At 49.6% G+C, this 25,297-nt stretch overlaps 1 protein-coding gene across 2 annotated transcripts in view; it reads left to right on the forward strand.

Moving 5' to 3' along the window:
• The window catches only part of EEF1D (eukaryotic translation elongation factor 1 delta), a 36,724-nt gene extending 17,414 nt beyond the window's left edge, over positions 1-19,310 (forward strand). The window contains exons 3-8 of one of the 2 annotated variants that reach the window (XM_081323067.1): positions 1,759-1,830; positions 10,164-10,263; positions 10,440-10,543; positions 13,642-13,923; positions 17,932-18,126; positions 19,228-19,310. In XM_081323067.1, the coding sequence (XP_081179193.1) occupies positions 1,759-1,830; positions 10,164-10,263; positions 10,440-10,543; positions 13,642-13,923; positions 17,932-18,126; positions 19,228-19,266 (792 nt within the window). In that variant the 3' untranslated portion in view covers positions 19,267-19,310. The remainder of the gene's footprint in view (positions 1-1,758; positions 1,831-10,163; positions 10,264-10,439; positions 10,544-13,641; positions 13,924-17,931; positions 18,127-19,227) is intronic. The other variant, XM_081323068.1, reaches the window with a different exon arrangement.
• The last annotated feature ends 5,987 nt before the right edge of the window (positions 19,311-25,297 follow it).

The following is a 25,297-nucleotide window of genomic DNA, read 5'->3' on the forward strand; positions in this document are numbered from 1 at the left end:
CCTCAGACTCAGCTGCTGGATCCACTGGCTGGCGAGGAATCCCAACACCTGGCTTCCCAGAAGTGCTTTGGAGCAATCTGATCCTCTGGTTAAATTGGCCCGGCCCGGCCCAACCCAGCCCCATCTCCATGCAGCTGCTATTGGTCTTCAGTGTTGTGTGTGGAAAATTACAAAGTGTGTGTGCGTGTCTTGTTCTCCTGGGCTTGTATGCTCACGACACAAGACATACTTGTAGGAGAGGGAGGAAGCCAGGTTCACTTAACGACTGTGCTCCTTTCTGGGTTCCCTTAACGCCCGTGACAAGGAAGCTTGCGAAACGGGGCAAAACTCACTTTTAACTAACTTCTCACTTAGCAACATAAGCTTGGGGGTCCGTTGTGGTCGCTGGTAAAAGGGCTGCCTGTATTTCTACCGCTAAAACACTCATTGAAGACGATTTTAACGTGCGCAATTATGTGGAAACAGCCTTGGACACAAAACAGCCCCCCCCTCCCCACGATGTCTAAGTTTGCCTTGCATCTTGGGAAAACCGCACGTTATTGACCAGCCCGTGCGATATGGGCAGCATTGAACTGAATTTGCACTAGCCCTGGGAGTTGTGTAGCTGCCCCCTTTAAGTGGGGCAAAATACCATCACCATATTGCGGGGGCGAAAACAACCAATCAACCAACATTTAGGGACATTTAGGGCCAAGATGGAGCCTCTACTGGAAACTTTGTTGATTTCCTGGCTGGGACAAATGTAGCACCAAAATTATATCTGAAATCTAGCTGTACAGGTAATCCTTGACTTAACAACAGTTCATTTAGTGACTGTCCCAAGTTACAACAGCAGTGAAGGACCGCTTTTTACAGTTACAACCTTCCCCCGTGATCACCTGATCAAAATCCAGATGATTGGCAAAAACTGGTTTATAGTTATGACCGTCGCAGCGTCCCGGGGTCACGCGACCTTCCGACAAGCAAAGTCAGTGGGGAAAGCTGAAGCCACTTAAGAACTGCGGGAGACCGACTTAACAGGCGCGGCGATTCACTTAGCAATTGCAGCAAGAAAGGTTGTCAAATGGGGCAAACCCCGCCAAACACGTGTCTCGCTTCACCGTAGAACTTGTGATGGTAAGTCAAGGACTACCCTGTACATGGATAATATTTTTAGATTCATTTTTTGTTTCTTTGGTATTTGGTATCTTTGTGTCTTGTATCCTTATCGGAACGTGATGCGAACGTGCCGTACGATAAACAATAATCCCACTGGGGGAAGGCAAGGTGCATTCAAGTGGGGAGCGTTAAAATTCGCTGATGTATCAAAAAAAAAAAACTCAGCCGTCCCCGAGCGACAGTCGCACGCTTTTCCATGTGCTGGGCACTGGAACTCTGCGGCAGCCGTTGGTCCTTGCGCTAAGCAAGCGAATTTTCCTTTTTCAAAATTTTTTTTAACCGCCCTCCCGCAATCTAGCGGGGATCCCCTCCTTGCTGGTCGCCCCTACAGGGCGACTTTCGACCCTTCCCAGGGTCCCCCAGCGGAGCGAAACTGGACGCGGAAGACGGAGCTCGCCTTCCAGACGTCCATGGCGGCCGCGTTGGCAAACCGGAAGTCAGCAGGCGAATTTCCCTGCTCGCCCAGCCAGTGGTTGTGCGCCCTCAAAAGGGTCCCTTTTGTTTTGAGCCGCCTTTGGTAAACTCCTCCTGTATCTGCATGCGCCTCTTTGACCACGAAGAGAAGGAAAACAGCACTTGGTTCTTTCTGCATCTTTGCAGGAGAACGGCGCCAGCACCATCCTGCGCGACATTGCCAGAGCCAGGGAGAATATCCAGAAGTCACTCGCCGGAGTGAGTACCTGAAACACCCCACCCCCCTCACCAGCTGGCTCTTTCCTGTTTTTTCCCCTAGCTGTGACATCTCTCTCAGGCTCCTTCCCTCCTTCTCTGTCTTCTTGCTTAGCCGCCTCTTCCAATTCCAACTCCTGGTGTTCCTTCTAGCACTGCTGATGTTCCACAGTTGGGTCATGAAAGGTCTGCAAGAAAACAATCAGGCTCAGAGGGCACCAAGGAACCCAAAGTCCTCCTCCTCTTCTTCCCTCTCCTTCTCTGCAAACCCTCCCCTCCCTTCTAGCACTGATGATGTTCCCTAGTTGGGTCATGAAAGGTCTGCAAGAAAACAGGCAAGCTCAGAGAGCACCGAGGATCCCACAGTACTTTTCCTCCTCTTCCCTTCCTCCTCCTCCTCTGCAAATCCCATTCCCTTCTAGCACTGATGATGTTCCCTAGTTGGGTCATGAAATGTCTGCAAGAAAACAACCTGGCTCAGAGAGCATCAAGGAAGACCCCACAGTTCTCCTCCTCCTCCTCTGCAAACCCCACTCCCTTCTAGCACTGATGTTGATGCCTATTTGGGTCATGAAAGGTCTGCAAGACAACGTCCAGGCTTAGAGAGCACCAAGGATCCCACAGTCGTCCTCCTCCTCCTCCTCCTCCTCTGCAAACTCCCCTCCCATCTAGCACTGAGGATGTTCCCTAGTTGGGTCATGAAACGTCTGCAAGAAAACCGCCAAGCTCAGAGAACATAAAGGACCCCACAGTCGTCGTCGTCCTCTTCCTCCTCTCTGTACCCTCACTTCCTTCTAGCCCTGATGATGTTCCCTAGTTGGGTCATGAAACGTCTGCAGGAAAACAACCAAGTTCAGAGAGCACCAAGGGTCCCACAGTCCTCCTCCTCCTCCCACCTTCCACAAACCTTTCTAGCACTAATGATGCGACCTAGTTGGGTAATGAAATGTCTGCAAGAAAACCACCAAGCTCAGAGAGGACCCAAGGTCCCCATAGTCATCATCTTCTTCCTCCTCCTCCTCCTCCTCCTCACAAATCCCCACTCCCTTCTTGCACTGATGATGTTCCGCAGTTCAAGAAAACCACCAAGCTCAGAGAGCATCAAGGACCCCACAGTCCTCCTCCCCCTTCCCTCCCTCCCTCATCCTCTTCCGATCAACTCTGCCTGTGTGGTTCCCTTTGGAGATTCCAAATCCTCCAGGTCCTGGTTGTCCCAAAGGTGCCTTTTTTTTTCTTTCCTTCAAAAGAAACCAGACTTTTGCTTCTCCTCGAAGACGTTTCGCTTCTCATCCAAGAGGCTTCCTCGGTTCTGCTGTTGCTTCTGACCAAGAACCAGAGGAGCTTGGATGAGAAGCTGTTAGCAAAAAAAAAAAATTGTTGTGCAAAGTGCAGAGTGCTTCTTGAGTTATCAAGAACCTGCACAGGTAAAAGTGTACTGAGAATAGTAAGAGTCACACAGTAACCACACAGATACACTGAGTTGTGATAAACAGAAAAATACTTTACTATTAGGTGTAAAAACAAAAAAACACAATCCGAATAAACAGTCCAGGTCATACACGAAGAACAACAGATAAGCAACAGCAACAGTCCAGGGAGTATCCAAAATACAATGTCTTCTTACCGGTCTGAAGGTCAGGTACACAGTTCCTAAGGTTTTAACACAGTAGTAAACCAAAAGCAAAAACTATGAGAGCAAAGAGAGAGAGAAAGAAGCCACGTTCCTAGCTCCCTCTTATGGCCGTTGGAAAAACTTACACACCCGTTGGCCAATTAGCTCCTTAAGGTTATAACATCGTGGTTTATATATTTCCAACCCAACCAGGTAGGCTATAACCATATGCCTAACAGAAGCGAAACATCTTCAAGCAGAAACAAAGTCCGGTAGCCTTTTGAAAAAAAGAAGTGTGTGTGTGGGGGGAGCTCTTTTCAGTCCGTCCCCCCCCCCCCCTGGGTGTGGATTCTCCTGCCTTACCTTAGAGATTGGGCGAGACGCAGTCTACCTTGCAGGGCACGGCCTGTTCTTGCAGGTGAGCAGATCCAGTGTTTGGCTTCCTCCGGGCGGTGGCGCTTTGGCAGATTAACCCTAAACGATTAAGGGGGTAGTCCTCAACTTACAGCGGTTCGTTTAGTGGCCCTGGGAAAAAAAGCAACATTACAACCCCTTTGCACACTTCAACAGTCTTTGCAGCATAACACACACACACACACACACACACACACACACACGGGATCAAAATTCAGACGCCTGGCAACCGACTCGCATTTACGACGGTCGCCGCATCCTGGAGCCATGGCGATCCCCTTTTGCGACCCAGGAAAGTCCATGGGGGAAAGCCAGATTCACTTAACAACCATGCAGCGATTCACTTAACAACTTGGGCAAGGCCGGTGGTAAGATGTGGCAAAAAACATTTAATAACTTAAGCAACCCAAAAGGTTGGGCTCAGAACGGTGACTGTAAGTCAGAGGACTACCCGTTCGTAGCTTTGCAGCGTCCTATCGCCGCCTGTCTCTGCTTTAGGCCTCCTGTTCGAAGATATATCATTTCTATTTTTTATTTTTTATTTTTTGTTTTTGGCAGATGTGGTATATTAAATGTCCGTATTCTATTTTTAAATTATGCTCGGGGAATGCTCAGCCAGGATGGTTATAGTTCATGGTGGATGCGCTCTGCCCTGAAAGTTTTAAGCTTGAAGAAGAGTATGCAAAAATAATCCTTTTTTATTTTTTTAATGTAAGCGGCTGCTTTTAAAGCACTTGAAATTGCTCACTTGTTGGATTTCCAGCCTTAACCAGCTCTGTCTCCCATAATTACAGCTAATCCTTTACTTAACAACCATTTGTTTAGGGACCACCACTCAAAAGCACCCTTACGACCGTTGCAGCCATCCCCCAAAGTCACGTGATCAAAATTCGGAGGCTTGGCAACTGACTGGTGCCTATGACGGTTGCCGTGTCTCGGGCTCACGTGATCCCCTTTTGCGAATTTCCGACAAGCTAAGTCGGCGGGGAAGCCAGATCCCCTTAACGACCGTGTCACTAACTGAAAAATGCTGTGATTCACTTAGCGGCAAGGAAGGATGTAAAATGGAGCATAGCTCACTTAAGAACTGTCTTGCTTAGCAGCAGAGATTTTGGGCTCGATAGCGGTCATATGATTTACAGAATGACAGAAAAGGTAATTCTTAATTTTTCCCTTTTATATGTAAGCAGCTGCCTTTAAAGCCCTGGAGGTAATGCATTTGCTGGCTTTGGCCCTTGAAATGTTTCCAGTCTTAGCAAAAAAAAAATTTCTTCTTCTTCTTCTTCTTCTTCTTCTTCTTCTTCTTCTTCTTCTTCTTCTTCTTCTTCTTCTTCTTCTTCTTCTTCTTCTTCTTCTTCTTCTTCTTCTCCTCCTCCTCCTCCTCCTCTACTTCTTCTTCTTCTCCTCCTCCTCCTCTACTTCTTCTTCTTCTCCTCCTCCTCCTCCTCTACTTCTTCTTCTCCTTCTTCTTCTTCTTCTTCTTCTCCTCCTCCTTCTCCTCCTCCTCCTCCTCCTTCTCCTCCTCCTCCTCCTCCTCCTCTCTCTGTCTCTCTTTCTCAGTCCCCCTATTACGGGACAAGAACCAACAGATGGTCCCTTCCATCTTCCTCCTCCTCCTCCTCCTCCTCCTTCTCCTCTTCTTTCTCATCCCTGCAAACCCCGTCCCTTCTATCACTGCTGCTTTTCTCTAGTTGTTATTTCTTCTTCTCCTTCTTCTCCTTCTCCTTCTTCTTTTTCTTCTTCTCCTTCTCCTCCTCCTCCTCCTCTTCCTTCTCTTCTTCCTGTTATTATTATTTTAAGGCCGCCCAGCTGCATAAGGACGTTGGGTGCTTTACAACATGTGCAGTATGTAACTTAAAAGCCCAGCATTGAGAAAGGTTCAAGAGGGCTTCACAGATGGCCTGTGCCAGGCCTGGGAAAAAAGCCAAGGCACTGCAGGGACATTCTGTTCTGGAGGGCAGGACTTTTAACAGAGAAGGTCACAATTCCTCGGTCTGACAAAAAGGGACCTGGAGCCCACCCACTCTGCCCAAACACACCAGGCGAACAGAAATACAAACTCTCTATTTAAGAGACCGGCAGTCCCTTGGAAAACCCAGGCCCCCGAATCGGACAAAAAGAAATAATCTGGATCAGTGGCGCCAGCATGAAACATTTCTCGGCTCCCTGTCTGTTTTTAACCCTTTTAAAAGTGGCAGGAACCCATACAAAGAAAACCTACACAAAATGTTTTACAGGTGGCACTTAACACCGGCGAGGTTAGCCCAAATGTTTAAAACCATATCCAGCAACTGCTGGAAATGTAGACAAAAAACCAGGCACTTAGCCTGCCATCTTTGGTGGACCTGCCCCAAAGCCAAAAGTTTCTGGTCAAGAATACACAAGGCGGTTAGAGAAAACGACTTAAAAAAAAAAAGCATACAGATTTTAAGCCAGAATTATTTTTGTTAGGCGTCATTGTAGGAAACCATGAGAAAGAGCGTATCTTACCTAATTTTGCAGGTATTAACTGCAGCGAGAATTGTATTCGCTCAGCGTTGGAAAAATGAAGACTTAACCAATGGAGGAAGAGTTAAATTGAGAAAAAATTTTAAGATGGTGCAGAAACGGATAGGTCAGGGGTAGGCAACCTCGGCTCCTTTACGACTCAAGGACTTCAACTCCCAGAATCCCTGAGTCAGCATAGCAATTCTGGGAGTTGCAAGTCCACGAGTCACAAAAGAGCCGGGGTTGCCTACCCCTGGGATAGACGGACATTGAAAATGAAAGAGAAAGAAGATTTCAGTATACTTTAGAACCAGGAGTAGGCAACCTCGGCTCTTTTATGACCTGTGGACTTCCCAGAATTCCTGAGCCAGTGTTTTATTTTAATGCTTTCCTACCTGCACGTGGGCTTCTGCCACGCTGACCTTCCACTGTGCTGCATGAACGAATCTCAATTGCGGTGGTGTTATTTTACCAACGGGGGAGAAAAAAAAATGTCTTGCCCTTTGCAGCTGAAGACAGTTTTGCAAAACCCCCAGGAAGCTGCTGCTGTTCGGCCTAAGAAGCGTCCGGGTCCCAGGGCCGTAAGTCGCTGGTGGGGCAGGGGGGAAGGAAGAAGATCATCTGTCTGTCCGTCCGTCCGTCCGTCCCAGATGGGATGGAAGAAGCTGGCATCCTCCATGCCTCTCTTGCCGTGTTGCTTGGGACGTTCTGTCCATGGTCCGTTTCCGTCCGTTGTTGCTTCTGAATTCCCCCTCTTGAATCCCTGACCTTCAGCCATCCTTCTGGAGAGGACCAATCACCTGTCTTGAGATGGTATATAGGTCCTCCTGCTTGAGCAGGGGGCTGGACTAGAAGACCTCCAAGGTCCCTTCCAGCTCTCTTCTCTTCTAATCAGCGTTTGGGCTCTTTTTTTTAAGCCGTTCAATAATTCCTCGCTTCATTTAGAGACAACCATGCCTCCCGAGTATCGGATGCTTACAATATACTTAAAAAGTCCCTAATTTGTACAGGTAGTCCTCGGCATACGACCACAACGGAGCCCAAAATTTCTGTCGCTAAGCGAGACGGTCGTTAAGAGCCTTTTGCCCCATTTTTACGATCTTTCTCGCCCCAATTGTTACGTGTGTCCCTGCGGTTGTTAAGTTAGTGACACGGTTGTGAAGCGGGTCTGACTTCCCCGTTGACTTTGCTTGTCAGAGGGTCACAAAAGGTGACACACACAACGGGGACGCTGCAACCGTCATAAATACAAGTCAGTTGCCAAGCGGCTGAATTTTGATCACGCGACCGCGGGGATGCTGCAGCGGTTGCAAATGTAAAAAGTGGTCCTAAGTTGCTTTTTTCCCCCCGGTATGGCTGTAACATCAAATGAACGGTTGCAAGTCAAGGATAACCTGTACTTGATTGACAAATTAAATTATAGGTCATCAAATAACAATCGACGTTTAACAACCATGTAGATTTTATCAATGAAAAAAAAATGTTGCTTGGCAGAAATCCCTTCCCAGACAGGTTTCCCAGACTAGATGACCTCCAAGGTCCCTTCCAAAACATTATTATTATTATTATTATTATTATTGTTATTATTATTCAATACAAGAGAGGCTTCCTGTTCACTCAAGAGTTTGCGCCGCTAATATCTTCCATGCTTTCTTCCTCCCCTCCCCTCCATCCCTTTTAATCTTTTGTGGGTTTCACAATTTGCTGTTGCGCTATGCCAGAGTAGCTTGTTGGTGAAGGCAGGAGAAGAGAATCCTAAAAGGTAAAGGTTCCCCCGCACATGCGTGCTAGTCGTTTCCAACTCTAGGGGCCGGTGCTCATCTCCGTTTCAAAGCCGAAGAGCCAGCGCTTGTCCGAGGATGTCTCCGTGGTCATGTGGCCGGCATGACTAGACGCCAAAGGCGCACGGAACGCTGTTCCCTTCCCACCATAGTGGTCCCTATTTTTCTACTTGCATTTTTACGTGCTTTTGAACTGCTAGGTTGGCAGAAGCTGGGACGAGTAACAGGCGCTCACTCTGCTACGTGGCACTCGGGATTTGACCCGCCAAACTGCCGACCTTCTGATCGACAGGCTCAGCGTCCTAACCCACTGAGCCACCGCATCCCTACTGTTTATCAATCCAAAATTGCATTGAACTCTATAGCTTAGGGGGGTGTCTTCAAATGTGGCCCTTCCTGGCTGAGGAATTCTGGGAGTTGAAGTCCACCAGTCAGAAAAGGGCCAAGTTTGAAGACCCCCCCCCCCAAGGCTATAGCGGATAGATTTCTAGTTAACCACTTTAGCAGTTGTGCTGGTCCTAGGAAGAGGCAGAAACAGTCTTTTCCAGCCTGAGTAAGGAAAGGGTTTTCTGCTATCAGCCTTGTGTGAGGGTGAGATTTGATCACAGGATTGGTGCTTCCTTTCTTAAGATCTAGTCCATACTTTGTGGTGGAAGATGCTGGACCGTGACCTAGCCAGGTTACCCCTAAAGGAGAATATTTCTAGCGCAGGCCCATGGTGCTCTCCGAGCGTCAGTGATGAGATGACTTAGTTCAGGGGTAGGCAACCTCGGCTCTTTTATGACTCGTGGACTTCAACTCCCAGAATTCCTGAGTCAGCTATGCTGACTCAGGAATTCTGGGAGTTGAAGTCCATGAGTCATAAAAGAGCCGAGGTTGCCTACCCCTTGACCTAGTTTGTGGCATGAAACGTCCGCAAGAAAACAGCCAAGCTCAGACAGCACCACGGTCCTTGTCGTCCTCTTCCTCTCCGCCGTCTCCACTCTAAGCACTGATGGTGTCACCTCGGGGGATCGTGAAATGTCTGCGACGTTTAGAGCAGACCTGTCAAACTCGTGATGTCGCGCGGCGTCTTGGAGCTTTTTCTCCATTGCCGGCAATGGGGCGGGCGTGGCCTCCACGTGACGCATCTGGCCTGTGGGCCCGCAGTTTGACACCCCTGGCTTAGAGAGCGCCAGGGAGGTAGGGAGGGAAGGAAGGAAGATGGATGGGAGGAAAGGAAGGAAGGGAGGAAGAAGATGTATGGGAGGAAAGGAAGGAAGGAAGAAGATGGGAAGGAGGGAGGAACAAGATGGATGGGAGGAAAGGAAGGGAGGAAGAAGATGGGAGGAAAGGGAAGGAAGGAAGGAAGATGATGGATGGGAGGAAAGGAAGGGAAGGGAAGAAAGGAAGAAGATGGGAAGGAAGGAAGGAAGGAAGGAAGGAAGGAAGGAAGGAAGGAAGGAAGGAAGGAAGGAAGAAGATGGGTGGGAGGAAGGGAAGGAAGCTCACTGAGGATGTTCCCTAGTTGGGTCATGAAACATTTGCAAGAAAACAGCTGTTGTGATTCAGGGTCAGCCTGTGGGTTCGGCAGTTGGGTCTTGTTTGTTTTTGTAGCTATAAATTTGGCAGGCGTAATTCCAGCCTCTTGCCTTCTTGTAAAAGGGGTTGTCCCTGCCTTTTCTGCAGGGCCGGTAGCAGGCTGGTACAGAACAACAGCCCAGCTCCAGAGAGCACCAAGGAGCCCTCATTGGCTTCCTCCTCATCCAGCATTGCAACCTGAATTATCCCGGTCCGCCTTGGGCCTCTTGCACAGACGCCTTCTAAGAAAACAAGGGGAGACCCCCTGGGCCTTCAGCATCCCCTCTCCCCTTTCCTTCTCAAGCCATAAGGCCGCCGGCTCTTGTGCTCTTACTGGTGCCCAGTTGCTTTCTCCAAGTCTTCCCCCGTTCGTCCCCTTCTTGTGGCTACCGCTTGGCTTTGTGCTCTGGGGCTTTGATCGAGGCCAGCGGTTGGCCCGGCCTCACCGCCCCTTTTGCCCTCTCTCTCTCGCTCTCTCGCAGTGTGCCAGCGGCCCCTCCCCAGCCGGACCGGCCGGAGACCAAATCGAGGTGGTCACCAGGATTGCCAACTTGGAGGCGGAAAACCAACAGCTGCGTAGCGGTGAGTGGCCGGGCCTGACCGGGAAACCCCTTTTCCTTCCTCGGGCCCACAAAGTCCGCGTGGTGCTTCCTTTAAAATTCGACAGTAGCTGGTGCTGATAAAAGTAACCGCAAGTCGAGACCTTAGCGTGGCATCCTTTTTTTTTTAATAGCCTTTTTTGTCTTCCTCCTTTTCAGTGGTCGCAAACCTCCAAGTGGCGATCTCCAAACTGGAGTGCCGTCTGAGCGTGCTGGAAAGGGCATCGGCCGCCCATCACCCTTCCCCTCCTCCACCGACACAGGTAAAACTCGCCAAACGAAAAAAAAAAAGTCGTGGGTTTTCCGCTGCTTTGCTCATTTGTAGGTTGCACGTGCTTTTTCAAAGCCAAGGCCCATCAATGTCACGTGAAGGGTTAATAGCACTTTGCAAGCCCTTGGTAAGGCCGCACGTGGAATCCTGCATCCAGTTTTGGTCCCCACGATGTAAAAAAGGTGTTGAGACTCTAGAAAGAGTGCAGAGAAGAGCAACAAAGAGGATCAGGGGACTGGAGGCTAAAACATATTAAGGAAAGGTTGCTGAAATTGGGTATGTCTAGTTAAAATGCAAAGGAGGATGAGGGGGGACATGATAGCAGCCTTCCAATATCTCAGGGGTTGCCCCAAAGAAGAGGTAGTCCAGCTCTTCTCCAAAGCACCCGAAGGCAGGACAAGAAGCAACGGATGGAAACCAATCAAAGAGAGAAGCAACCTAGAACTAAGGAGAAACTTCCTGACAGTGAGAACATTTAACCAGTGGAACCACCTGCCTCCAGAAGCTCTGAATGCTCCAACGCTGGAAGTTTTTAAAGAAGAGACTGGACAGGCATTTCTCTGAAATGGTATAGTGTTTCCTGCCTGAGCAGGGGGTTGGACTAGATGATCTCCAAGGTCCGTTTCAACTTTTATTATTATTATTAGTATTCCTTCCAAGGCCTTCTGAGCTATCTTCCTTATTTATCTCAGATTGGGCAATTGTGCTAGATTAGGAAGCCCCTAGATCAGGGGTAGGCAACCTTGGCTTTTTTATGACTCGTGGACTTCAACTCCCAGAATTCCTGATCCAGCCATGCTGAGGAGAAAGGGAGGTTTCCATGCTGAGCCATGCTGGCTCAGGAATTCTGGGAGTTGAATGAAGTCTACGAGTCATAAAAGAGCCAAGGTTGCCTACCCCTGCCCTAGATCAGTGGTTCTCAACCACGGCAACTCTTAAGATGCATGATGCTTCAATTCCCAGAATTCCCTGGCCAGCCATTATTTAACTATGAGCCAGCCATGTGCTGCAGCTGCCAAAAAAAAGCCAACGCAGTCCTAGGTCGCATCAACAGAAGGATAGAATAGAATCAAGATCACGCGAAGTGTTAGTACCGCTTTATCCTTCACCGGGGAGACCGCCCTTGGAATCCCGCATCCAGTTTTGGTCACCGTGATATATATAAAAAAAAGATGTTGAAACTCTACAAAGAGTGCAGAGAAGAGCAACAAAAATGATTAGGGGACTGGAAGCTGAAATGTATGATGAACTATTGAAGGAACTAAATATTCCTAATCCTTTTAGAGACCGAGTGCCCAAACTGCAACCCAAAACCCACATATGCATCGTTGGGTGCCGGATGGGCGTGTCCCATTGGGTGGGCGTAGCTGCAGTGGTAACGGCCGACTGGGTGGGACTAAAAAGTTTAATCAACCAATTCCAACTTTGTGAGATCTTTTTTTTTCCCATGAGAAGTTGACATTGATTGAACCTTTTTTTGCACATGGCAGAGGCCTAAGTGAAAAGGTTTTATAAAACCCAGCTGAAGGCCTAGGACTGGGGCGACGGCATGCGTGCCCACAGAGAGGGCTCTGTGTGCCAACTGTGGCACATGTGCCATAGGTTTGCCACCACGGTCCTAATCTAACCAAGAGGACCTAGATGCCAAAGGAAGAAGCAACCTGGAGCTAAGGAGAAACTTCCTGACAGTGGGAACGATTAATCAGTGGAACAGAAGTTGCCTCCCAGGATTGTGGATGCTCCATTACTGGAGGTTTTCAAAAGTGAAGACTGGATAACCATTTGTCTGGGATGCAATAAGGTATCCTGTCTGGGATGAAGGTTGAAAATAGCTAGACCCAGGCCATGCAGAGCTTTATAGGTGAAGTCACCCCCATCCCCCGTTTGAAGGATGGTGCCGGTAAGGCAGAGGTCCCCAACTTTTTGGGCACCAGGGACCGGTTCCGTGGAGAAGAGGTTTTTCCACGGACCGGAGCGTGTGTGGTTTTGTGTGCTGCCCGCATCTCACGGATGGGGCTTTTGCTGGCATGCTGTGGCCCGGTACCGGTCCACAGACTGGGGTTTGGGGACAAGGTCCCGTCCCCGCTATTCCCTCAGGAAAGCACAACTCGGGGAAACAGGCATTGTTTCAAAGAACTTTTTACTGAAAGAAAGTGATTGCGGAGAGAAAAGTCCGAATCAGAAGTTCCCAGGCAAAAGCGTTAAGCTAAAAGTCCCATCCTGTCAGCCCACACCATTTCCCTAGTCCCGGGGTGGCGAACCTACGGCACGCGTGCCACAGGTGCCACGCAGAGCCCTCTCTGTGGGCACGCGCACCGTCGCCCCAGTCCTAGGCCTTCAGCTGGGTTTTATAAAACCTTTTCGCTTTAGGCCTTCGCTGCCGTGTGCAAAAAAAAAAAAGGGTTCAATCAATCAATCAATTTCAACTTCTCGTGGGGGAAAAAAAAAAGATCTCGCAAAGTTGGAATTGGTTGATTAAACTTTTTAGTCCCACCCAGTCTGCCATTACCACCACAGCCACGCCCACCCAGTGGGCCACGCCCACCCGGCGCCCGACGAAACATAAGTAGGTTTTGGGTTGCAGTTTGGGCACTCGGTCTCTAAAAGGTTTGCCATCACTGCCTTAGTCCGTCAGGCGATAACTGGCGGTTCTCTTGACACCTTGCCTCTACCCCCCCCCTCCCCCCCAGAACATATAAACCAGATGGCCCTGTGGGCATTCCTCCTCCTCCTCTCCACAAACCCCCCTCTCTTCTAGCACTGATGATGTTCCCTGGTTGGGTCATGAAACGTCTGCAAGGAAACCACCCAGCTCAGAGAGCACCAAGGACTCATTCCTCCTCTTCCTTCTCCCCCCCCCCATTTCCCATGCAAATACATCAAAGCGAGCAAAGTGAAAGCAGAAGCATCCTCCACCCACCTTCTCCCCCTTCCCTTTCTGATGGCAGCCTCCTGAGAGGGACCTGGCAGTTGCCCACTGGCTGGGGTGGAGGAAGCCAGCCCTTCATTCCGCTCCCCTCCTTTCGGGTCCCTTCCCCTTTTGGGAAGGGTCTTCCGGCTGAGGCTCACCTTCTCCTTTTCTCCGCAAAGCATGTCACTCCCATGAAGAAAGTGGAGCCCCTGGCCCTGCCCTCCAGGAAGGTGGTCCTCCCTGCAGCGTCGCCGGCCATCAAAGAAGAATCCCCGGCCGGTGCTGCCTCCGCCGCCCCCGAGGAAGACGACGACGACATCGACCTGTTTGGCAGCGACGAGGAAGAGGAAGACCAGGAAGCTGCCCGCCTTCGGGAAGAGCGGCTAAAGCAGTACGCAGAGAAGAAGTCGAAGAAGCCAGGACTGATTGCCAAGTCCTCTATCCTTTTGGATGTCAAGCCGGTAAGTGGGAGACTCTTGGGCTGCAGGCCCTAACTCTAACCCTAGGTCAGGGCTTTTCAACCAGTGGTGCGGGTACCACCTGTGGTACCTTGGCACCTGGCAGGTGGTACACGGCCATCCTAGAAACATGGTAGCGAGGGAGGGGAATGAGCTGAACCGGTGGCAGCACTGCGCAAGCCTGAGCGAGAGACGGCTGGAGCTGCAGGGCTGTCAGGGCTCAGCGGAAGCGCCAGGATCAGCGCTAGGATCCAGCTGGAGCTCTGCGCTGATCCCGGCGCTTCTGCTGAGCCCAGAAGAAGCGCCGATCATCTGGAATGTTGCAGCATCTCCAGGGTCTTGTGATTTTTCATTCAGATGCTTGGCAGCTGATTCATATTTATGACGGTCACAGTGTCCTAGGGTCATGTGAAGTGACCAAAACCTGCTGCAACCACCCAGCAGGTGGGGGGGGGGAATCAAAACCAAACATCCCCCCCACCCCACCCCCGCTGCCAATTCTCAACAGAAATGCTCACAACAATTAAAATCTCGGACAGGAGGAAGAGCGCCGCCGGGTGGGCAGGCAGGCAGGTGTCTTGTTCGGCTGTGGCTTGGGGGGGGCGTTTTTTCAGTGCCGTTGTAACTTCGAACAGTCACTAAGTGAACTGCTGTAAGTCGAGGACTACCTGTACTTCCTCACTTTTTTCCTTTTTTTTTTTGGTCAAGTTTTTGACACCTTGCTGGGCGACTGGTGGTACTCGGATGTTGCCATATCCTAAAAGTGGTACAATGGGTGAAACAGGTTGAAAAGCCCTTTGCTATGTGATGACCCAAGGCACCGCACAGAGGCAGTGCAGTCAGCTGGCAATGTGAGGGTCAGCGCTGTAAACATTGACATGTTTTTGCACTGACAATATAAGAGACAGCCTGTTACTTTAATTGCTTCATTTGGGAGGGAGGATAAGATTGCAAAAGCCCGGGTACAGAATGGGAAGTGAAACCTCATATGTAAAACTAATTGGATAATGTGATTTATGACGTGTAGATAAGGGTGGGGATTGTGTGTGTGTTACGATGTGTTTGGGGGGGGAGGAGATTTCAGATTCTGGCATCCCTCCATGAGTGCTGATGTTTCCTTTCGTTACTAAGACTTTTTAGATAAATAATATGCCTGCCATTTGTTTGATTTGTCTCATTTATCGGTACCATGACAGTGAGCAGTCCTTTAGTGGCTGCAAATTTCCCCCCAAGGCTCCCCTGTTTGCTGGCAGGCCTTCAACCAAAGCACACACAAGCGCACACACACACCTTTTAGGTGATTCTGGCTGAAGATCAAAACAAAACATAAACTTCACGAGTCCATTTGAACCTCAGCTTTACCTGAGCAGTTTGCAAAGAGGGCATTCGAAATGCAGCCTGAGGTCGTAAATCGGGAAGTTCCTGTGGTTGAGCCAGTCAAGGTGTCTAGCTTTTCCAACCAAGGCACAGAACAAGAGCAACAATAAACAACTGTCCCGAGGTTCAGCGTTTGTTCCCGACAAAAGTCCCCGCCCCACAGCGGCTCCTTAGATCTCAAACCCCCCAGGTGTGCCTTGTGGGGTGGGGCGGGACGCTCTCCTCCCGAGTAAGCGAGCCTGCGTTGTTCCCTCCTCCTCCTCCTCCACTCTCCTCGCTGTAGGATCAGGTGGGGAGGGGCCTTACTCCTCGCCTGAACTCTCCCCCCTGTCCCAAACCTGAAGGGCCCTGGCCTGCCTCGGCCTGCCCTTGCCCATATTCCTCTGAAGCCACAGACATGGGGTCCTGTTCTGGCTTAGATGGAGGCGTGACACCCTAACCCAGTGATGGCGAACCTTTTGGAGACCGAGTGCCCCCCCCAACTGCAACCCAAAACCCACTTACGTATCCTCGGCTGCCAGGTGGGCGTGGCCCTTTGGGTGGGTGTGGCCAATTGGCTGGCCGTGGCTGCAGGGGTAACGGCCGACTGGGGGAGACTAAAAAGTTCAATCGATCGATTCCAACTTTGCGAAATCTTTTTTTTTTTCCCCCGCGAGAAGTTGAAATTGATTGATTGATTGAACCTTTTTTTTTTCTTGCACACGGCGGAAACCTAAAGCGAAAAGGTTTTTATAAAACCCAGCTGAAGGCCTAGGACTGGGGCGACGGTGCGCGTGACCACAGAGAGGGCTCTGCGTGCCACAGGTCCACCAGCACAGCCCTAACCTAGCCCAGTCCCCTGGCAAAGCCGGCCCGCGCTTCCCCTTCTGTGTTCCTCGTCGCGCAGACACGGTCGCCTTCCCAGACGGAAGACTTTCTTTTATGCAATCTTCTTGAACAGGCAGAGATTCAGGAATGCTCTGCGCACACCTGTTTCTTAATGTTCTCATTCTCTCTGAATCTCTTTTTCTGTCTCTCTCCTTCCTCTCTCTGTCTCTGTCTCTCTGTCTCTTTCTCCCTCTTCTCTCTCTCTTTCTCTCTTTCCCTCTGTCTCTCTTTTTCTGTCTCTCTGTCTCTTTCTCCCTCCTCTCTCTCCCCCTCTCTTTTTCTCTTTCTCCCTCCCTTCTCTCTCTCTTTCTGTCTCTTTCTCCCTCTTCTCTCTCCCCCACTCTCTTTTTCTATCTCTTTCCCTCTCCCTCCTCTCTCTCTCTCTCTTTTAGTCTCTGTCTCTTTCTTCCTTCCTCTCTCTCTTTCTGTCTCTCTGTCTCTTTCTCCTCTCTGTGTCTGTCTGTCTTTCTCTCTCTCAGCGGCTTTCCATTCTTTTTTAGCTTTGGGCAGCTGTAGAAAGGTGACACACCTTTGTACAGGTGAACCGCAAGTGTAATGTGTCTCCATTGGGCAGATTTTGGATGCTGCAGACAAAATCGTAGACGAGTTGCAAGAGGCTCAGTTGATTGTGCGCAGGAGACGCCTGAAGGGCCGGTGTCCAAGGGAAACAAACACATCGGATCTGGGGTGGGGGGGGGAGAGTGTGGACTTTGGGGAGTGGGAGAGGCAACTCAACTCATCTCCTGACATCACTATGGCTATCAGCATCCCTCTGCCTGCATCCTACTATGGATGGCTGGGTAATTCTGGGAGTTGAAGCCCTCCAGTCTTAAAGTGCCCAAATTTGGAAATGCCTGATGTCGGAGACCACCACGCTGTCCCTGAAAGTGGGGTCAAACACGTCATCAGTCTGGAGTCCCTACATCTCTGAAAGAGACCTTTAATAGATCAGATTCCATTTCTCCCCCCACGTATTTTATTGATTTTTAAAAAAAACATAAATCACTTAATAGTTGGTAAACAGCGTGTTTGCTCGGTTTACATTTGTAAATAAAAATCATTTAACAATTGGTTTCTATAATCCATAATCCACCTAGTACATTTGGTTGATTTCCGCTTTTCCCCAAAATGTCATCTTTGCAAACCTTGAAATAATACAGTTCTTACTATTTTGATAAATAACAGTTACACATATGATTTCCCCCCCAATATTCCTAGAATATAATGATCACATCAAGATAATATTTCTATTCTATCTAATCATTCTGGTTTGCCTCATCTTATATCCTGTTAACAGTCCTTATTTAGATGTGTTTCTCCCATCAAAGTATTCTTGCTGGTTAAGTTTTTTCTCAACAGATAATTACATTTAAAGATTTAAATCCATTTTTCCCATATAAACCATCTCAACCCTTTTACATTTCTTAAAAGATCAGCGAAAACAGTAAAGAAAAGGAAAAAAAAGAGCAAGGTTCTTGCGTGGACTTCATGGAATAAATAAATCCACCGTGCTTTTGAAACCCTATCCTGTCCCTTGGTTTCTTGTGCCTGAAAGAGGACTGTAGTTTCAAGCATTTATTAAATTGGCGCTGGATTGGACAATGTCCTTTGGAGAAGCAATTATTTTCTCATTTTAGTGGATTGGGTTACAGCTAATTTACAGGAAACCCTTTATTTCTGCATACAAGTCTGCCTTGCTTTGTCCCCTCTGCTGGCTCTGAGTTTGAGGTCCATCTTGCTCACTCTCTTTTCTCCCCCGATTTCCAGTGGGACGACGAAACGGACATGGCCAAAATGGAGGAATGTGTCCGGTCTGTTCAGATGGATGGCCTCGTCTGGGGCGCCTCCAAGCTGGTCCCGGTGGGCTACGGCATCAAGAAACTCCAGATCCAGTGTGTGGTAGAGGATGACAAAGTCGGGACAGATATCCTGGAAGAAGAGATTACCAAATTTGAAGATTATGTAAGTTTCCCGGGGAAGACCAACCGTTGGCTGGGCCAGCTCGAAGTTCTGCCAACACTAGTGGAAAGCCTCAGGTTATAAATCAGGTTATAAATCAAATTGTAAATCTGGGAATATCTAGAGTTAGAGGGCTTACGCTTAAAAGTTCCCTCGCAGAGATCACAGATTCTCTCAAGTTACCTCTGATAGTCTCTAGATCAGGGTCAGTAATCTTTTTCCCCCCTTAGGATCAGCGGTCCTGCCGCATTTTATGGCCCCTGGGTCATAACTGGCCCTTTTGCTGTGTCTCTCTCCGGCCGGCGTGGATTGTTTTTAATTTTGAAGACGTAAATGAAGATTCAATCCTCCGGGTCAAAAGTATCTTGAATTATGCCAACTGGACCAAAGTTTATTTAAAACTGAGACGTTTTGTTACTCATCCAAATAATTTCTTCAGTCAAAATGAAGATTTGAGTAGGCAGAAAGTCAAAGCGTCTTACGTTTTGCCCCAGATAATCACCCTGCCCCCACCCCCGGTGCCCTTGAGGTTGAAGTCTCCCAGTAATGCCTCGTGGGTCTTCAGCAGCTTTAAACCAGAGTTAATATTTTATTTAGGCCTGCTGACATTTCAGGAATGGAAAACGGGATCAGAAGTCGTTCTCAGGCTGCTCATTCTGCTTAGCAAAGATGAGGATAATGGAATAACAGAGTTGGAAGGGACCCCGGAGGTCTTCTAGTCCAACCCCCTGTTCAAGCAGGAGACCCTTACAGAATCATACAATAACAGAGTTGGAAGGGACCCTGGAGGTCCTCTAGTCCAACCCCCTGCTCAAGCAGGAGACCCTCGTACCATTCCAGACAAACGGTTGTCCAAAGGATCAAATAAATGGGGGTAGATGTGGAAGGGCATGAGAACGTGGGAAAGAAAAATCTCAAATGTGCATTGTTTTGACCCTGCAGATCCTGGTCAAAGTTCCTTTTAGGCATCCCATTACCCAAGTCCCTTTGACAGAAACGTCTTGACGCCTGGATGAAATTACAACGCCAGGCCTGAGAATTGCAGGTCTCCCCACTCAATCCGTCTCACGGCTTTTTAAACTTTATTTTATTTTTGTCTTCCAGGTGCAGAGTGTTGACATAGCTGCTTTCAACAAGATCTAACGGCAAACCCTAACCCTTTCTAAAGCTAATAAATGGTTAAGAGTTGGAGAGCAGTGCCGGGACCTTCTCTTTCACTGTGGGCTAAGAAGTCCGATATTGTGACGCTTCGGCTGCATGAAGCCACATCAGCGGCACCTGGGATGTAAATGCTCACTTCCAGAGGTCACTCATTTCGGACACCTTATTTAAATTGGCCCTACTGCACCGTTGCACCACCATGGGAGATCCACTATCAGAGCATGCACAGTCTTATTTGCACTGAGATAACCCAGGAGTAAACACAGTAAACAGTGGTTTGTATTAAATTGTGGTTTATCTTACACTATTTACAATATCATACACCAGGGACAAAATACATACACTAGTACAACAGAATCCAGCAAACCATAGATACAACAGGAAAAGGAAGAGAGCGTACGCATCAGCAGAGCCTTCCCTTTATACCAAGGCTCCTAAAGGGACACAGACCCTGCTGAGTCATTCTCATCATTACATTACATCTTAACACCTTACATTGCATAAGCTGGTTAGCTGTTAAACCAATACCTTGACACCCACCCTTGTCCCTGAAAATGGATTTGAGAGAGAAATTAAATACAGGTGGTCCTTGACTTAACGACCACAATTGAGCTCAAATTTCCTTTGTGAAAAATAAGACAGTTGTTAAGTGAGTTTTGCCCCATTTTACAACTCTACTTGCCACAGTTTGTTAAGTGAAACACGACAGTTAATTTAGTAATATGGTTGTTAAGTGACTCTGGCTTCCCCACTGACTTTTGCTTGTCAGAAGACCGCAAAAGGGGATCACGTGACACACACACACGGGGACACGGCAGCCGTCATGAATATGAGTCAGTTGCCGAGTGCGTGGATTTTGGTCATGTGACCACGGGGAGGCTGCAACGGTCGTTAAGTGTGGAAAATGGTTTTAACTCACACACACACACACACACCCCGTGTTTTTGTAACTTCAAACATTCCCTAAATGAGCGTTTGTAAATGGAGAACTTAGCTGTAGTGGATTTTCCTGCTAGGATTTCTGGCCGTAAAAAAAGTCACAGACATTGTGGCTGCGCTTTTATCTCACTAAAAGGAATTTTCTTACAGAGAGCAGTGTTTTCCAGTCGTGGGCATTTCCTGGAGGGTGGACTTCCAACTCCCAGAATTCTCCTCCATGGTCATGCTGGCTGTGGAATTCTGGGAGTTGAAGTCCCAGGAAATGCCCACGCTTGGGGATCCTTGCAATAAAGGATCATTGAGTGACGGAGAAGAAGAATCAGCTTCTGCAAGGAGGGAAATCTAACCTAACCTTTAACTGGAGTATTTTTGTGAGATTGCATCCGTGCAGACTCTGTGACTGCCAAGTCAGATTCCACCATGGTATATTAATAGAGAAAGAGAAGAGAAGAGAGCTGGAAGGGACTTTGGAGGTCTTCTAGCCCACCCCCTGATAAGTGGCTGTCTAGTCTCCTCTTAAAAAAACCTAAAGGGATGGAGCGCCCACGATGTTAGTTGTGTTGGGAAGTTTAAAAAACCCCCAAAAAACTGGCAATTCTCCAGTAAACTGCTCCACGTAGCATAGAGCAGGGGTGTCCCAACCTTGACAACTTTGAGACCTGTGCACTTCAACTCCCAGAATTCCTTAGCCAGCTTTGCTGGAGGGAAAAAACCTTTGCTGGCGGGGGAATTCTGGGAGTTGGAAGTCCACAGGTCTCATATAGAGAGAGCGATCCCACTCGACAGCCCAGGCAGGGTTTGCTCAAGAGACCCCCAATGGCCGGCACTTCCACGTTGGGTGTGATGTTTTCATCGGTGTTGCCAGAGAACATGATCTCAGCACGGAATCCCATCTTCCTTCGAAACGTGAGAGAAGAGGAATGAAAAGCGTGAACATTTTTTAGGCGTAATGAAAGGACGTTTTAAGGCCCTCCGTTCAGTGCGCGCACCTCCAGGCACGAGCCCGGCGTGAAGCTCAGCTTTCATGGAATCGGGGGTTGAAAGTCTGAGGCGCATAAAGCAGGGCTCCCCAACCTGCAGGCCGCAGCCCAATACTGTACCGCAGAGGCCCCCAACCTTTGGGGCACCAGGGACCGGTTCCGTGGAGAAGGGTTTTTCCGCGGACCGGAGGGTGCATGGTTTTGTGTGCTGCCTGCATCCCGCGGATGGGGCTTTGTGCCGACCGGTTGCTGGCGTGTCACAGCCCGGTACTGGTCCGCAGGCGGGGTTGAGGACCCCTACCTTAAGCCCTTGGCACAGGTGTATAGCCACAAAGAGCAAGGCTCAAACTGCAAGCTGGGTGCATGGCTGAACTGATGTGCAGTCACGTGACCGAAGAGGGAAAGGGGGGGAACTTCAGAATCGGGTCGTAAGCCTCTGGCATCCATTGGTCCTGAAACATGCGCCGTGTAAGGTAACGGGTGCTCCCTACGCAGCCATCATCATTAGAACGGCTGCCACGATGAGGACTGGAGACATGCCAAATCTCTGGTCTGAAAGGAAATTTTCTGAGGTTCCCCCCCCCTTTTTTTTTTTCATTGACCCACCCGATGCCGGTCCGCACCGCTTGGGGACCCCTGCTCTACCAGGCCACAGCCCGATCAGAACGTTGCTGCACAAATGGTGGAGTGGATATGCGCCTGTGTGTAAAGCTCCACTTGTGTGTGGCAGGTGCTTGTGCAATGTTGCGTCAAGTGCCTACCGTTCACACACAACAATCCTCCCCCGCCCCCCATGCCAGGCCACCAAGCCCCAAAGGTTGGGAACCGCTGACAAAAGGAAGCAGACATAGTTCTTGTTCGTGCAATAATATTATTTAGGACCAATCACAATGAGAACAATTAGACTGAACAGGCAATAAAATAAACCCTATAAAAATAGACGATATGCCCCTAACTCAGGGGTAGGCAACCTCGGCTCTTTTATGACTCATGGACTTCAACTCCCAGAATTCCTGAGTCAGCTACTACAGTTAAGCATAGAGTCATGTTGAGCTGACTTCTTATTTCCATTTATTCTACTATGCACCATTTATGATTTCTATTACCGATCTCATCTGTCTTATCAGTCTGATCATAAATCAATACCTCATTTAGAAACTGCCCGTCTCGCTCACAAAGGGGCTCTGGACGATGTACATTTTGAAAATGTCAAAACAACAATACCAAAACGTAAACTAGAGGTAAAGGTAGTTAAGGTGCAATGTTAAAAGTTATCGAAAAGCCTGGCTTCAGAGTGCTTTCCCCCCCCTCCCCAAACAGCTGCCCAATTCCACAGCCACACCAGAGGGCTTGCAAATTAAAAATGAAAGTATTGTATAGGGGTCTTGAAACTTGGCCCTTTGAGGACTTGCGGACTTCAACTCCCAGAATTCCTCAGCCAGGAGGCTTTAAGATAGGGGTCTTCCAGTGGCCCTTTGAGGACTTGCGGACTTCAACTCCCAGAATTCCTCAGCCAGGAGGCTTTAAGATAGGGGTCTTCCAACTTGGCCCTTTGAGGACTTGCGGACTTCAACTCCCAGAATTCCTCAGCCAGGATGCTTCAAGACAGGGCTCTTCCAACTTGGCCCTTGGAGGACTCGCGGACTTCAACTCCCAGCATTCCTCAGCCAGGATGCTTCAAGACAGGGCTCTTCCAACTTGGCCCTTGGAGGACTGGCGGCCTTCAACTCCCAGAATTCCTCAGCCAGGATGCTTCAAGACAGGGATCTTCCAACTTGGCCCTTGGAGGACTGGCGGACTTCAACCCCCAGAATTCCTCAGCCAGGATGCTTCAAGACAGGAGTCTTCCAACTTGGCCCTTGGAGGACTGGCGGACTTCAACTCCCAGAATTCCTCAGCCAGGATGCTTCAAGACAGGGCTCTTCCAACTTGGCCCTTTGAGGACTCGCGGACTTCAACTCCCAGAATTCCTCAGCCAGGATGCTTCAAGACAGGGGTCTTCCAACTTGGCCCTTTGAGGACTCGCGGACCTCTACTCCCAGAATTCCTCAGCCAGTATGCTTCAAGACAGGGGTCTTCCAACTTGACCCTTTGAGGACTTGCGGACTTCAACTCCCAGAATTCCTCAGCCAGGAGGCTTAGAGACAGGGGTCTTCCAACGTGGCCCTTTGAGGACGTGGACTTCAACTCCCAGAATTCCTCAGCCAGGATGCTTCAAGACAGGAGTCTTCCAACTTGGCCCTTGGAGGACTGGCGGACTTCAACTCCCAGAATTCCTCAGCCAGGATGCTTCAAGACAGGGGTCTTCCAACTTGACCCTTTGAGGACTCGTGGACTTCAACTCCCAGAATTCCTCAGGATGCTTTAAGACAAGGGTCTTCCAACTTGGCCCTTGGAGGACTCGCGGACTTCAACCCCCAGAATTCCTCAGCCAGGATGCTTCAAGACAGGGCTCTTCCAACTTGGCCCTTGGAGGACTCGCGGACTTCAACTCCCAGAATTCCTCAGCCAGGATGCTTCAAGACAGGGGTCTTCCAACTTGGCCCTTTGAGGACTCGCGGACTTCAACTCCCAGAATTCCTCAGCCAGGATGCTTCAAGACAGGGCTCTTCCAACTTGGCCCTTGGAGGACTCGCAGACTTCAACCCCCAGAATTCCTCAGCCGGGATGCTTGAAGACAGGGCTCTTCCAACTTGGCCCTTGGAGGACTCGCGGACTTCAACCCCCAGAATTCCTCAGCCAGGATGCTTCAAGACAGGGCTCTTCCAACTTGGCCCTTGGAGGACTTGCGGACTTCAACCCCCAGAATTCCTCAGCCAGGATGCTTCAAGACAGGGCTCTTCCAACTTGGCCCTTGGAGGACTCGCGGACTTCAACTCCCAGAATTCCTCAGCCAGGATGCTTCAAGACAGGGCTCTTCCAACTTGGCCCTTGGAGGACTCGCGGACTTCAACTCCCAGAATTCCTCAGCCAGGATGCTTCAAGACAGGGCTCTTCCAACTTGGCCCTTGGAGGACTCGCGGACTTCAACTCCCAGAATTCCTCAGCCAGGATGCTTCAAGACAGGGCTCTTCCAACTTGGCCCTTGGAGGACTCGCGGACTTCAACTCCCAGAATTCCTCAGCCAGGATGCTTCAAGACAGGGCTCTTCCAACTTGGCCCTTGGAGGACTCGCGGACTTCAACCCCCAGAATTCCTCAGCCAGGAGGCTTAGAGACAGGGGTCTTCCAACGTGGCCCTTTGAGGACGTGGACTTCAACTCCCAGAATTCCTCAGCCAGGATGCTTCAAGACAGGGCTCTTCCAACTTGGCCCTTGGAGGACTCGCGGACTTCAACTCCCAGAATTCCTCAGCCAGGATGCTTCAAGACAGGGGTCTTCCAACTTGGCCCTTGGAGGACTTGCGGACTTCAACCCCCAGAATTCCTCAGCCAGGATGCTTCAAGACAGGGCTCTTCCAACTTGGCCCTTGGAGGACTCGCGGACTTCAACTCCCAGAATTCCTCAGCCAGGATGCTTCAAGACAGGGCTCTTCCAACTTGGCCCTTGGAGGACTCGCGGACTTCAACTCCCAGAATTCCTCAGCCAGGATGCTTCAAGACAGGGCTCTTCCAACTTGGCCCTTGGAGGACTCGCGGACTTCAACCCCCAGAATTCCTCAGCCAGGATGCTTCAAGACAGGGCTCTTCCAACTTGGCCCTTGGAGGACTCGCGGACCTCTACTCCCAGAACTCCTCAGCCAGGATGCTTCAAGACAGGGGACTTCAAACGTGGCCCTTTTATGACCTGGGGACTTCAACTCCCAGAATTCCTCAGCCAGGATGCTTCAAGACAGGGCTCTTCCAACTTGGCCCTTGGAGGACTCGCGGACTTCAACCCCCAGAATTCCTCAGCCAGGAGGCTTAGAGACAGGGGTCTTCCAACGTGGCCCTTTGAGGACGTGGACTTCAACTCCCAGAATTCCTCAGCCAGGATGCTTCAAGACAGGGCTCTTCCAACTTGGCCCTTGGAGGACTCGCGGACTTCAACTCCCAGAATTCCTCAGCCGGGATGCTTGAAGACAGGGGTCTTCCAACTTGGCCGTTGGAGGACTCG

This window comes from Vipera berus, assembly GCF_964194415.1.
Source record: "Vipera berus genome assembly, chromosome: 3".
NCBI classification, from domain to species: Eukaryota; Metazoa; Chordata; class Lepidosauria; order Squamata; family Viperidae; genus Vipera; species Vipera berus.